The sequence below is a fragment of the Plecotus auritus genome (genome assembly GCF_963455305.1).
Source record: "Plecotus auritus genome assembly, chromosome: 10".
Lineage (NCBI taxonomy): Eukaryota > Metazoa > Chordata > Mammalia > Chiroptera > Vespertilionidae > Plecotus > Plecotus auritus.
Window position 1 is genome coordinate 43,393,920 of NC_137785.1, and position 15,213 is coordinate 43,409,132.

Below are 15,213 nucleotides of genomic sequence, written 5' to 3' on the forward strand. Positions count from 1 at the left end.
ATTAAAGTTTGTCAATTTGTTGACCTTTTCAAAGAACCAACTTTCACTTTCATTAATTTCCTCTATTGTTTTGCTCATTAATTTTCATTCTAATCTTGATTATTTCCTTCCTTGTACTTGTTTTGAATTTATTTGCCTCTTCTTTTTCAAGTTTTTAAGGCAGATATTTATATTATTGATTTGAAATATTTCTTCTTTTTAAATATAAGCATTTAACAGCTAACAATTTCTTATAGACACTACTTTCACTACATCTCAAGAGTTTTAACATCTGTTTTGTTTTCACTTATCTCAAAATATTTTAAAATTTCTGTTGTGATTTCTTCTTTGACCCATTGGTGATGTTTCATTTTTCATATATTTGTGAATTCTCTAAATTTCCTTTGATTTTTATTCTTTAATTTCATTTCTTTGTGGTTGAAAACACGTTTGTATGACTCAAATCACTTAAAATGCATTGAGACTTGTTTGATGGCTTAACATATTGTCTCTCCTGCAAAATGTTCCAAGTGCACCTGCTGGGTGGAATGTTCTGTATGTGTCTGTTAGCTCTAGTTGGTTTATGTGTTGTTCAACTCTTATTTCCTTTATGGTCCCCTGCCCAGTTGTTCTATCAATTATTGAAAGTGGGTACTGACATTTCCAACTATTATTGTTGAATTACCCATTTCTCCCTTTACATCTGTCAGCTTATGCTTCATGTATTCTGGGGCTCTGCTGTTAGGTGCACATATGTTTATAACTGTTATATCTTCTTGATGAATTGACTTTTATTATTGTAAAATGTCCTTTTTGTCTCAAGTAACAATTTTTATTTTAAAGTCTCTTTTGCCTGCTATTAGTATAGCAATTTCAGGTGTGTTTATTTTTGTTTTGTTTTGTTTGTTACTGTTTGCATGGTCTATCTTTTCCCATCCTTGTAGTTTTAATCTATTCATACTTTCAGCTCTAAAATATGTATCTTGTAGACCACATACAGTTGGGTCATGTTTTGTGGGTGTTTTTTTTATGTTGGTAAAAGATCTCTTTATTGAAATGTGGTGATGGTAGATAGCAACTTTTCTTTTGTTTGTTTATTTGTTTTCTTTTTAATTTTATTTTATTGTTTAAAGTATTACAAATAGTAGTACTAGGACATATGTCTCCTTTTTTTTCCCCCATTGACTTCCCCCAGCCTCCTCTACCCCCTGGCACATGCCCTCACCCCCTCCCCCCGCAAGGGTTTTTTGTCCATTGGTTATGCTTATACGCATGCATACAAGTCCTTCAGTTGATCTCTTACCTCCCCCCACAACCCTCCCCAGCCTTCCCGCTGTAGTTTGACAGTCTGTTCGATGCTTCTTTGCCTCTGTATCTATTTTTGTTTATCAGTTTATAATGTTCTTTATATTCCACAAATGAGTGAGATCATGTGGTATTTTTCTTTCACTGACTGGCTTATTTCACTTAGCATAATGCTCTCAGTTCCATCCATGCTGTTGCAAATGGTAAGAATTCCTTCTTTTTTACAGCAGCATAGTATTCCATTGTGTAGATGTACCATAGTTTTCTAATCCACTCATCTGCTGATGGGCACTTAGGCTGTTTCCAAATCTTAGCTATTGGAAATTATGCTGCTATGAACATAGGAGTGCATACTAGTACTAGTATATCCTTTCTGACTGGTGTTTCTGGTTTCTTGGGATATATTCCTATAAGTGGTATTACTGGGTCAAATGGCAGTTTCATTTTTAATTTTGAGGAAACACCATATTGTTTTCCACAGTGGCTGCACCAGTCTGCATTCCCACCAGCAGTGAAGGAGGGTTCCTTTTTCTCCGAATCCTCTCTAGCAGTTGTCATTTGTTGATTTGTTGATGATGGCCATTCTGACAGGTGTGAGATGGTACCTCATTGTTCTTTTGATATGCATCTCACGGATGATTAGTGACTTTGGGCATGTTTTCATATGTCTCTTGGCTTTCTGAATGTCCTCTTTTGAAAAGTGTCTATTTAGGTCCTTTGCCCATTTTTTGATTGGATTGTTTATCTTCCTTTTGTTAAGTTGTATGAGTTCCCTGTAAATGTTGGAGATTAGACCCTTACTGGAGATAACATTGGCAAATATGTTCTCCCATGCAGTGGGCTTTCTTGTTGTTTTGTTGATGGTTTCTTTTGCTGTGCAGAAGCTTTTTATTTTGATGTAGTCCCATTTGTTTATTTTCTCTTTAGTTTCCATTGCCCTAGGAGCTGTATCGGTAAAGATATTGCTACAAGTGTCTGCTATTTTGGTGCCAAGGGCTTCTTCTAAGATTTTTAAGGTTTCTCATCTTACATTTAAGTCCTTTATTCATTTTGAGTTTGTTTTTGTGTATGGTGTAAGTTGGTGGTCTAGTTTCATTTTTTTTGCAAGTATCTGTCCACTTTTCCCAACACCATTTATTGAAGAGACTGTCTTGACTCCAATGTGTGCTCTTGCTTCCTTTTTCAAATATTAAGTGAGCATAATGGCTTGTGTTGATTTCTGGGTTCTCTGTTCTGTTCCACTGGTCTATATGTCTGTTCTTGTGCCAGTACCAGGCAGTTTTGAGAACAGTAGCTTTGTGATATAGCTTGATATCTGGTATTGTGATTCCTCCAACAGTGTTCTTCTTTCTCAAGATTACTGCAGCTATTCGGGGTCTTTTTTCATTCCAGATAAATTTTTGGAGAATTTGTTCTAGGTCTTTGAAGTATGCCGTTGGTATTTTAATGGGGATTGCATTGAATTTATAGATTGCTTTGGGTAGTATGGACATTTTAATGATGTTGGTTCTACCAATCCATGAACATGGTATATTCTTCTATTTGTTCATGTCTTCTTCTGTTTCTTTTTTCAGTGTCCTGAAATTTTCTGAGTACAGGTCCTTTATCTCCTTGGTTAAATTTATTCCTAGATATCTTAATTTTTTGTTGTTGTTGTTGCAATGGTAAATGGAATTGCTTTTTTAAAATACATATATTTTTTATTGATTTCAGAGAGGAAGGAAGAGGGAGAGAGATATAGAAATATCAATGATGAGAGAGAATCATTGATTGGCTGCCTCCTGCACGCCCCCCACTGGGGATAGAGCCCACAACCCGGGCATGTGCCCTTGACCGGAATCAAACCTGGGACCCTTCAGTCCAGAGGCTAATGCTCTATCCACCAAGCCAAACCACTAGGGCTGGGATTGCTTTTTAATTTTCTCTTTCTGTGAGTTCATTATCGGTGTATACAAAAGCCATAGACTTCTGGGTGTTAATTTTGTATCCTGCTACATTGCCGAATTCATTTACTAAGTTTAGTACTTCCTTGATGGAGTTTTTTAGGTTTTCTATTTACAACATCATGTCATCTGAGAATAAAGACAGTTTTACTTCTTCTTTTCCAATTTGGATGCCTTTTATTTCTTCTTCTTGTCTAATTGCAATGGCTAGTACTTCCAGTACTATGTCGAACAGGAGTGGTGAGAGTGGGCATCCTGTCTTGTTCCTGTTCTTAGGGGAAATGGTTTTAGTTTTTGCCCATTGAGGATGATGTTAGCTGTGGGTTTATCATATATGGCTTTTATTATGTTGAGGTATGATCCTTCTATTCCCACCTTGCTGAGAGTTTTTATCAAGAAAGGGTGTTGGATTTTGTCAAATGCTTTTTCTGCATCAATGGATATGATTATATAGTTTTTATCTCTCAGTTTGTTTATATGGTGTATCATGTTTATTGATTTGCGGATATTGTACCATCTTTGCATCCCCAGAATAAATCCCACTTGATCATGGTATATGATCTTTCTAATGTAATGCTGGATTCGATTTGCTAGAATTTTGTTGAGGATTTTGGCATCTATGTTCATGAGGGATATTGGCCTGTAATTCTCTTTCTTTGTATTGTCTTTATCTGGTTTTGGGATTAGGGTAATGCTGGCTTCATAGAAAGAGCTTGGAAGTGTTCCTTCCTCTTGAATTTTTTGGAATAGTCTGAGGGAAATAGGTTTTATTTCTTCTTTGAATGTTTGATAAAACTCCGCTGTGAAGCCGTCTGGTCCAGGGCTTTTGTTTGTTGGAAGTTTTTTGATTACTGCTTCAATTTCCTCTGTAGTTATCAGCCTATTCAGATTATTTTATTCCTCCTGGTTGAGTTTTGGAAGGTTGTATTTTTCTAGGAATATGTCCATTTCTTCTAGGTTGACCAGTTTGTTGGAAAAGAGTTGCTCATAGTATTTTTTTACAATTCTTCGTATTTCTGTGGGGTCTGTTGTTATTTCACCTTTTTCATATCTGATTTTGTTTATTTGGGTCCTCTCTCCTTGCTTCTTAGTGAGCCTGGCTAGAGTTTCATCTATCTTGTTTATCCTTTCAAAGAACCAGCTCTGGTTTCATTGATCTTTTGTACTGTTTTTTTATTTTATTTTTATTTTTTGGTCTCTATGTCATTTATTTCCACTCCAATCTTTATTATTTCCTTCCTTCTGCCCATTCTTGGCTTTTCTTGTTGCTCTCTTTCTAATTCTTCAAGTTGTAGATTTAGATGGTTTATTACCAGTTTTTCTTGTTTTTTTGAGGTAGGTCTGTAATGCTATGAACTTCCCTCTCAGGACTGCTTTCACTGTGTCCCAAAGATTTTGGATTGTTGTGTTTTAATTGTTATTTGTTTCCAGGATGTTTTTTTTTCTTCTTTGATCTCTTTGGTAACTACTCATTGTTTAATATTGTGTGCTTTTTTAATCCATTCTGCTAATCTCTACCTTTTAATTGAGGTGTTTAATATATTTAACTGATAGGATTTGTGTCTTCCATTTTACTATTTGTCTTCTATATGTTTTAATGTCTTTTTCGTTCCTCTACTCCTCCATTATTGTCTTCCTTTGTATTAAATGGATATTTATCTAGTGCAGTCACATTCTGAGGTACTGCGTAGGAGGACTTCAACATATGAATTTTGGGAAGATGCAATTCACCCTATAACAGGGATACTTAGGTGGAAAAGTGACCTAAGAAGTAATGGTAATGACTTTTGAGCTGATCTTGAGAGTCTATATTTCTAGTAGATATCCTACAATCAATAAATTCCCCCTAGGATCCTTCAGGCCATATGTGTCTGTCTCTTTTCTATGTTCTCTTCAGACCCTGAGGGAGAACTCAGCTGTAGATGGAGGGAGGTCCTCCTAGCAGTAACCATAATGAGAGACTGCCATGGTAATTAACAACCTGTTACACTAGGAATCCAAATGGAATCTGCAATGTGTTCTGAAACTATTATCTTTCTAAGCACTGGAAACCAAAGTTATAGATCTCCCCAATGGGTTGGTCACAGAGAACTTCTTTTTAAAGCCCAAGGACAAACTCTGCTATTAATGACTTTCAATTATCACAAGCAGCTGGAGAAGCCATCGAAAGACTGGAGCACAAAAGCTGCAAATGTCTAGCCTTGAGTGACAGACACTATAAGTAGGCTCTTTTACTACCTGTAGGCATTATAGATAAGAGCATTTAAAGAATGTCCTTAAAATAAAAACAGAAGATGAAGACTTAGTGAAACTGTGATAATAAAGAGATGATTTTCCCTAAACAGCCTAAAACAGAGAGAGTAACAAGAAACTATTTAATAATGGATTAAGTCCTTGTTTTATAAGGTTATAGCTTACAGAACAAACTAGCTGGATAACAAAGTAGCATCTGTATCCGTGTTGCAATACTAAATTACACATGTTTAGTAGGGAAACATGGGTGGAAATTTAAAATACCCCATTCCGTTCATGTATTTCTATCAACAAAGACAGTTACTGATGTCTAAGATGATCTAGTTATGAAGTTTAAGAAGGCAGGAGGTAAAAACGTCAGCTAGTTACCACATTAGTTAGAGATAGGTCTTACCTAATAGTCAGTTTCACAGGCTCAGGTGACCCATTGACACTGACCAGGAACTTTTCTTCGAAGTGCCCCAGAATGGAAGAGCAGAAGGAAATCTGGATAGCCTGGACCCCGCTTGGCTTGATGATGCCTTCCTTGGGGCTGAAAACAAAGCAGGCCCCCAAAGCTGAAGTCGGGGGGATCACGTTGAAGAGGGCATCGATGCTGCCTTTGTTGGACAGTATTGCCTATTCCAATAAAAAGGGCAAGAATGAAAAGGTAGACAATGGGCCTTGGATTTATTTTCATGTAAGCACATGGCTGTATTATTAAAACAACGCACAGACAGTGGCAGGAATTAGAAGCAAAGGAAAACTCCAGGGGAGAAATGAACAGTCTTCTCTCTTGAATGTTTGAAGATAAGAGTCCCAAACCAGAAAGTAATTTTGTGTTTTCGTCTCATCTTTAAAATAGAGTTAGTCATATGTGTTATACTCATGCTATAAAGACTGATCACAATCACATCTACTTAAGAGCCTTAAAATACTACTTCTGGATACTCTCTACAAAGTAACCAAGGGAAAATAGGTTTTTCTCTCATACGCACGAGGAGGCTGAGAGTAAGTGGCATACTGGAAAATAAAAAGCAGGTCAGAATAGAGGAGCAAGAACTACCTAAAGCCTATGTTTATAATGTAGCTTGGTAAATATAAATGTGACCTCATTGTGGATTCCAGATTGCAAGGATTCTCTTCCTTGGTGTATTAGGTTTCACCCTATTGGGATATTTTCATCTCAAACTCCATTGGATATGCCTATGCAAGCAATCGTTTTACTATAGGAACGTTTTCTAGAGTAGTGTTCTGGAACCAGGTCATTAGCCATATTTGAATGCACCCTAGGTATGTATCAAAATCTCAAGCTTGACAATCAGAGTCCTCCACAGCTGGCTCCGTCTACCACTCCTACTTCCTCCCACAATTCCTGTCCATGAACCTGTACTGCAGCCACACACTTCTATTCCTGAGCTTCCAAGACACAATGTCTTCCTTGCCAATGCTTACACCTGAACGTGTGAACAACACATGCTCTCTGTGTATGTGGGAATGGCCCTCAACCTACACTGAAGCCACTGGAGGGAAAAGAGCACAGAGGATCCTGAAGAACCATTCAGAAAGGTATGTGGAACCTACATTCTGTGCCAGGAACCTAGAAGACAAGGGAGGAGAATTGCCAGAAAGGGTTGATGGACATTAAGGAGAATAAGCTCTGAGGAAATGGTACAGATGTTGTGTTTTTAATTAGAGGTCATCACTGCCCTCGAAGAAAAGAGGATGCCAGTGGAATATGATTGCAGAATCCAGAGTCCAAATGTTTGCAGGGGTGAGCGGGTGCAGATAAAATAGTGGTTGACTATTTCAGATTCTGTTTAGAGAAGATTAGTGGTGAAGTGAGAATGGAGGTGGCAAAGCTGTGAGAAGGTATGGTAGAGGAGACCTCGTATATTTATAATAAATGAGGTAATACATACTCGGTGCCTGGCCTCCATGTTTGTTGTTGTAATGGACGAAGAGGGCTAGCTAGCCAAGAGAACGGGGTCTGGTGGATATGGGGGTCCACCAGCTCAGTTTGCTTCAGGAGAAGCAGAGAAGAAGGAACCAAGAGCTAGGACAGAGTAAGGGGCTCTGGCAGAGGAAGACAGCCACTCTGCCAAGAGCAGACAGACAGTGTATCAAAACAGACATGCAACTAATTGCTACTTGATATTTTATTCATCTTTCTACATTTATGCTCCATCTCCCTCTGTCTGTTTAAGTTCCCTGGTCATACGAATCATGCTTCACCCTTCATTCCTTTGAAAGAGACCATGTAGAAAAGTCATTATGACCAAGGACTCAGAAGCCAAATCGCTGGGTTCGAATCTCAGCTCTGCCAATGACCTACTAGCTGTGTGACCTTGGGAAGTATGCTCTGCTTCTCCATGCCCCAGTTTCCCCATCTGTAAAATGTAAACACTACTATCTTCTCAGATTGCTGTGAAGATGAAGTTTATTAATTTATGTAACCTTTAGAATAGTGTCTGGCAAAGAATGCTTCAATGACAGTGACTCCTATTCATAGCCCCTTGCTAACCAGAATGGGTTTGAAATGTACCTGTGCTGAAGAAGAAACTGACATGCCCTAGTAGTAACTCAAAGGCAACTTAAAGGTGTCAGTGGTAACTCAAAGGACCCTTGTTCTTCTCTCTGAGAAGAGGCACAGACTGTCTTTTTATTTTTTGGTTAACACCAATGTTTTATAAGGTGCCAGCTCCCCCATTTTCAAGAATGTACATGTCGTTCTCTTCCCCTGACAAAGCAGCACCTACTTATGTGTACAGAATCCACCAAACTGTTTGGGCCACCGTCCTGAGACCTTTTGATTACCGGTGATGCTCCTGCCCATGCGGTCCAACTCCTCAGAGCAGAGAAAATTTATAAGAGAACCTCCCCTTTCACTTGTTTTCCTCCTAATTACACTGGGAAGAGTGTATACTCCTGGGGTTCTGGCTTACTCTTTATGGATCTGCTAAGCTCAGCAATGACTAAGGGCAATAGATAGTTATTCAAATTTGTCTGGAGGAGGTAACGTAATAAATTGAAAGAGAGATGCAATGAGGCATCAGCATTAAATATGCAGAGAGTGCAAAATATTCTCATGAGAAGCACCTTACCATGCCCTTCTCTGCCAGTGCACAGCTCTCAAAACTGCCCAATCGGATGCTGAACCTCATTTAACACTTATTTACCTGGCTGCCGTATGCATTACTGTTCAAATCCCGGAGGGTGAGAAGTGGTGGCCTAAGGCACATTTGTGTTAAATCTGCAAGAAATTATCATTACCTTCAGGGAAACCCTATGCATTTTGCATCAGAACTAAAAGTCCTTTTCTGATGTGGCATCTGTAAGACACAGACTATAAGATGTAAGGGAAATTCACACTGGATAAATTAAAAACAGAATATCGATTTAGTAAGAACTATTGCGCATTTTAATTTTCATTCCTAAGTGACCATTTTTTTCAAAATGCAATACAGGACAATGCAATGTAGTAGCTGTGCCACTTTTCATTTTATGACAGTCCTGTGACTGATTTCTTTATTTAAATTGGGCTCTTATATGTACTCCATCTCATCATGACATTAACATCTCTGTTTACCTTGCACATCATCGAATTTAGGCCAAAATTACTCAAGTGAATCATGGGGACAAATGATGCCGTAGAAAGCTCTCAACAGCAGCCAGGCATTTCCCTCCCATGCGAGGTTAGGCTGGGCTGAGAGCTAAGTAGGCTCTTGCCTGGATTTGCATTGGTGAGAGGTGGAGGTAGAAAAGCCAGCAGGCCTTCTCTTCCCACAGGGTATAGGGCCCTAAAACCCACTGAGTACGAACATTCACAAGCTATGTGACCTTGCCGTTATTTAACAAATGTGGCGGTCAGGTTTGCTGTTCATGGAACCCATATCCTCTTCTTCTGGTGCTTACAGCCAAACTCCATTTCCCAGCCACCCTTGCAGTTATGGCCAGCTAACTGAACATGAACAAAAGTGATACGTGCTGTCTCCAGTGCTACCTCCCTCATGTGAAAACCTACATATTCTCTCTCCTGCCAGTGTGATGCCTATGACACTGCAGAGCCATGAGAGGGAAGGAGCCTGGCCCCTCATTCTCTGCTGGAGGATAGTCACCTGCTGATGAGCAACGTTTTTGGGACTTGATATAAGCAACAACATAGACTTTTATCTATTTGAGAGAATATCTATTTTTATATTTGCTTGTTATAGTATCTAACATTAATTATCTTAACAAGTGAAACTCTGAGCCTCAGATTCCTCATCTATAAAATGGATATAGTTATTGTAGCTACTCCATAGGGGGTTTGTGAGGACTGAATGAACTAATGGTGCATGTGTGTTCAACACCCATGAAGAGTGATGTTGTAGACAGAATTCACCACCATCTGCCTCTTTCTTCTTTGTAAAATAAGTACAATAAAACCTACCTTTAATGGCTTTGTAAGGATTGGAAATTATATACTTATATGTTGACAGGCACACATAATAACACATGGAACCTGACACACTAATTAAACCTCAAGCACTCATTAAATAATAACTGCTTTTGTTATTACCTCTATAGAAATACAAACATTTACAATTTGGAATCTTTCTAAAATAAAGTTCCAGTGGTTATAGTTTGATACTGTAAAAACTTGTCCTAGATAAAAATTTACCGTGAGGTGGCACTGAATTAACTTTGATCCTTATGAACCCATGAGTACATCTTAAAAAAAAAAAAAAGTATCGTTTCCTATTTACTTGGAAAGACAAAGTAGGGAGGTCTCTTCCAGAAAACACAATGATTGGTTTCTAAATAATGGATTGGAGGCTGTATTTAGAGAAACGTCTGAGGTGTGAAAACAGCGATCCTCATTAGGACATTCTGGAAAATGTGGAAGGTTCTCTATCCTCTGATCTTAAGGATTTGTGTTGTCAGAGAACAAGCATTAAACAGATGGGGAGATGTATTTATGGAGTTCCTCTTTATAATCTACAAAATGATGAGGATAAAACCAATTAAGTTATGGCTTTGATGTGTTTAGTAAAGTGAGAGGGGGTGGGAAGAGAATGGAAAAAGTTGTTCCACTCAACAAGGCTAGAAAAGAGGAGAAAGAGATTGCTCTGGGGTCTGAATAAGTATGAGCAAAGGCCAGTGGACACGACTGTGCAAATTTTCTATTGACACAAACACAAACCAAACAAAGTGAGCCAAGTACTATTTGACTCTCAATGAACAATTCTAGTGTTTACCTCATAACAATGTACAGATCCCACAAAAACTTTTCCAATATCCAGCAATTCAAAGTTGAAGTGAATCTTTGGTCCCATTCCTTGCCCTTTGATTCGGAGGGGCAGACGGATCTCTCGACCTATATAAACGATTAAAACTTTATTACCCAAATGATGCTTTCTTATCCACAACTCATTACCAACGTGAGCACCCCAGATTATTGCACCAACCCCCTATGCTGGACTGGGGGACCTGCAATTTAACCAAGGCTGAAGATTTAGTTTATTTTTTAGAAACAGGAATACTGTTAGTTTCTTACCTTTAGGAACCAGCTTATATTGCAATTTAGATGGACATTTTAGCAGGAAAAAAAAAACAATTAAAAAATTTAACCCAATCTTAACTGTATCCTTAATTTCTTTTTTTTTTTTAATCCTCACCCAAGGATATGTTTTCACTGATTTTTTTTAGAGAGGAGGAAAGAGAAAAAGAAATGTTGATATGAGAAACCTGGATCAGTTGCCTCCTATATGCACCCTGACCTGAGATCAAACCAGCAACCTGGGTATGTGCCCTGAATGGGAATCGAACCTGTGACCTTTCAGTGCACCAGAGGACGCTCCAACCAACTGAGCCACAAAAGCCAGGGCTATCCTTAAGTTTCTTGTAAAGGAAAGTAATTTCTCTAAATAAGAGTGATCCCTGACTGATGCTCCCCATAAAGCGAGTCACCATGCAGCTCCAAGGGACGTTGTCCACATTGATCTTTCCCAAATTTAGGAAGAGCCAGAGTATTAGGAATCCGACCTCACTTTGCAGTTTCTTTCACAGACAGGTAATGGAGTCCACTAAACAGTATCCCTTATTACACATCCACAATGGACCCAGCGTCAACACAGAGCACAAACCTTTAAAGTGCTGATTTGTTTTGTTTTCTTTTTAAAAAATGATAAAATCCCCACTTGATAATACATGATCATTATAAAAATATTATCAAAAAAGCAGAAATTCTTTCATAATTCCACCACCCAAAGATAACTATTGTTAGGCTTTTGGTGCCAGTCCTTCACACTTAATCATATTTAAATACTGTTCATGTAAATGAGGGCCCCACCCTGAGGCCTGGGGGATTGCTAGAGCCCTTTCTCCTGGGGCATCCCATTAACCCCTTCCTGTTCTTCCCTAACTCAGCTTAACTTCTCAGCCTCTGCTGCATCTACCAGAAAGTCAGTGTTGCTAAGAATAAAGAGTCATTCCTCCCCCCAAAATCTAACTGTCTTGGTTTCTTCTCCTGGATGTTGGCCCCATAATTCTTCACTGTCCTAGCAGCTCTGTTTTACCTTTAAAACTGGTTTTAGGAAATACTTTGCCTTGCTCTTCTAGTTGTTCTTAGAGAGAGTTGTTCATCCAAATTACTGAGCCCACCGTTCCTGGAAGCAGAATTGTCAGGACAAAGAGATGCGCATTTGGCATACTATCAGCTACGGGTTTATTGCCCTCCAGAATGACTGTACTAATTTACACACAAACAACAGAATTTAATGGTTCCCGTCTCTCCACATCCTCCCTGACAATGGGTCTATCACCATTTAAAAAAATCTTTGATAGTTTGACAGGTTTTCCTTAAATTTGCACCACTTAAATGCCAGTTATGTAAGGAAAATTATATCTTCATTTTGTGTGTAATGTTTTGCATATTCAAAATACTTTTGATGCTCTTTTAGATATAATTGTCAGTATTACAACAATACACTTCGAACAGCCAAATGGTATTTCTAATTTATTATCATCATTATAATGCCTTGTGACATTTGATGTTCCACTGCCTTCTGTTGCTATTCAGCGTCTGTGTCTCCTCCAAGCTTTCTCTCGGTGACTGTCCTTTCAAGACAAGAATACTTCCTCTGTGCCCCTCTAGTGTTTGGTAATGCAATGGTCATTGGGCAAGTGTTACTTTCATTGTAAGAAACAAAAGCAATTCTGGGACAGCGGATGGGTTTCTTCAAAGGGTTCCCCAACCCATCTGACCCCTGGAAAAGGGGTTCTCTAAAGACCAGGTATATTACTGTTGGCAACGTAAGTAAAATTTTCAGAGAGCCCTACTCCATTATTTTAGTATTTTAATCTATTGGCAATGATTTGTACTCCTTGGTCAAGAGAAAAATATTTTGACAGAGATCCAACTTTCAGAATGGCAAAGAAAGGGAACTGCAAATATATTGTGGAATAAACTGCAAGACTATTTATAACTGTCAGGCTTGAAGCTTTCCCCATCTGTTACCTTGACTGCCTTCCTTAATACATAAATTTAAAAAAAGGAGATGTGTTGCAGTAAAGCAGTGAGCCAATGTTTCTCTAGGAGTTATTAATTACTTCAAAGGAATTTGTCATACGTATAGCTAGCCCTTCCCCTCACCCCAGGTGGAGTGGGAATACGAGTAATACCCAGCCTTGATTTAGAAGAATTAGCCTAAATTTTAGGGTTACATTTCAAATGCTACTTTTCCATAAGATCTTTGAAGCAGGCACTTTTCTTGTCTTGGCAAAAAGCAGCAAGAGGGACAAGCCTGAAGGAACTAGTAATATAAAAGGACAAATTCCTTATTAGAAGAGCAAAATGTTAAAATAGGGCAGTTTCTCACCTATGATTACATTACCTTGTTTTCACACATAAGAAGTAGAGAAATGTGCTACTGAACCCCTTTAACAGCTCTGAAATTCCTGAATGCAATAGATTCACTGCATTAAGTACCAGGAAATGTAACCATGGGCTTTCAAACACTTGCCATCTAAGATATCTTAGATGTCCAATATTATACTTGAGCCCTATTCCTGTGCAATAAGACAAGAAAAAAGGGGGATATAAATAGGAAGAACAAACTGCCATTATTCACATATTTTAGGACTGTCTGCTGGAAAATCCTAACGAATCTAGAAATAACCTTTTAAAATTAATTAGAGTAAAATTGATGGTTATGAAATCAATATACAAAAGTCAACTGCATTTCTATACCCAGAAACAATCAGAAAAATTAATTCTCAAGATCCTATTGACAACAGCAACAAAAATATAAAGTACCGAGAAATAAATTTAACAAGATATAAGATCTTCAATGAGCAAAATATAAAACTTTATTGAAAAATATTAATAGAGATCTCATAAATGGAGGACTAGGCTATGTTATTGAAAGGGAAAACTGACTCAACATCATAAAGTTGTCAAATTTTCTCCAATTGATCTATATCTACAATTTTAATGCTTTAATAAACAAAATGCCAGCAGGTAGAATTTGATGTGTTGATTACAAAATTAAAAGGAAAACAAAGGGCCAATAAAAACCAAGACATTTTTACAGAAGAATAAACTGAGGGGACTTGGCCTTTCATAAATTAAAATCTATTATAAAGCTATTATAATTAAGATAATATAGTATTGGGGCAGAAAATGCAAAGATGACTAAGGAAACAGAATACAGAACAAAGAATAAATGCACATATAAATATAAACTTGATTTACGATGGAGCAGGCATTGAATATCAGTAAGGAAAGATGAACTATCCTATATAATAAAAGGGTAATATGCAAATAGACCAACAGCAGAACTGAACAACCAATCAAAGCGTAATATGCTAATGATATGCTAAGGATGCTCAACCACTCACTATGACATGCACAGACCACCAGGGGGCAGATGCTTTGACCCGTAGGTTAGCTTGCTGCTGGGATCCGGCCCATCAGGACTGGGCGAGATGGGCTGGACATACCCTTGTGCCCTCCTGCGGTCCCTCCCCAGCTCTGATCGTGCACTGGTGGGGTCCCTCGGCCTGATCCATGCCCTCTCGCAATCCAGGACCCCTCGGGGGATGTCGGAGAGCCGGTTTTGGCCTGATCCCTGCAGGCCAGGCCGAGGGACCCCACTGGTGCACGAATCCGTGCACTGGGCCTCTAGTACAGTATAAAAAGCTAAAACAACTGGGCATCCACATAGGATCTGTGTACATGTGTGTGTGTTCTTCTTTGTCCTTTTTTTTTTTCTTTTATTCTTTTTTTATAGTTATAGCTTTTTAAATAACTTTTAACACATGGTGGGGCTTGTCTTCCCACATTATTCTTGTTTTTCTGAATTTTCTAGGCAACCCTACTTTGTTTATTTCCTCTATAAAAAGGTTGGAATCAACCTAGTTATGATGTTGCTCTTCCTGACCAAAAACATGAGCATACATTTCTATTTGTTCAAGTTTTCTTAAATCTGGGTTCTATATACATAGATATTTATATATTATTCCCTGTATTTTTATGTTTGAAATATTTTAAAACTGAAAATATAATTTAGTGGATCCAGAAAATAATTTTTTATTCATATGACTAAGAAACCTTATATTATTAAGAGGTTGCAGTCTGATGAGTTTTGAGAAAAAAAAGCTATATATACGTTAAATATTACTCACTTATTACTCTGAAAACCCAAAAGTGTTTTTAATGATTGGGGTTATTTGACTTTTTGTTTCCTAAATCTAATTAAATCTCAATTCC

General features: G+C 38.0%; 1 protein-coding gene across 1 annotated transcript in view; it reads right to left on the bottom strand.

Moving 5' to 3' along the window:
- Window positions 1-15,213, bottom strand: part of HYDIN (HYDIN axonemal central pair apparatus protein) — a gene marked incomplete at its 5' end in the record, with an annotated part of 303,461 nt that overhangs the window by 218,031 nt on the left and 70,217 nt on the right. Inside the window, 2 exon segments of the mRNA XM_080643807.1 lie at window positions 5,875-6,098; window positions 10,700-10,818. Coding sequence (XP_080499933.1) covers window positions 5,875-6,098; window positions 10,700-10,818 — 343 coding nt within the window.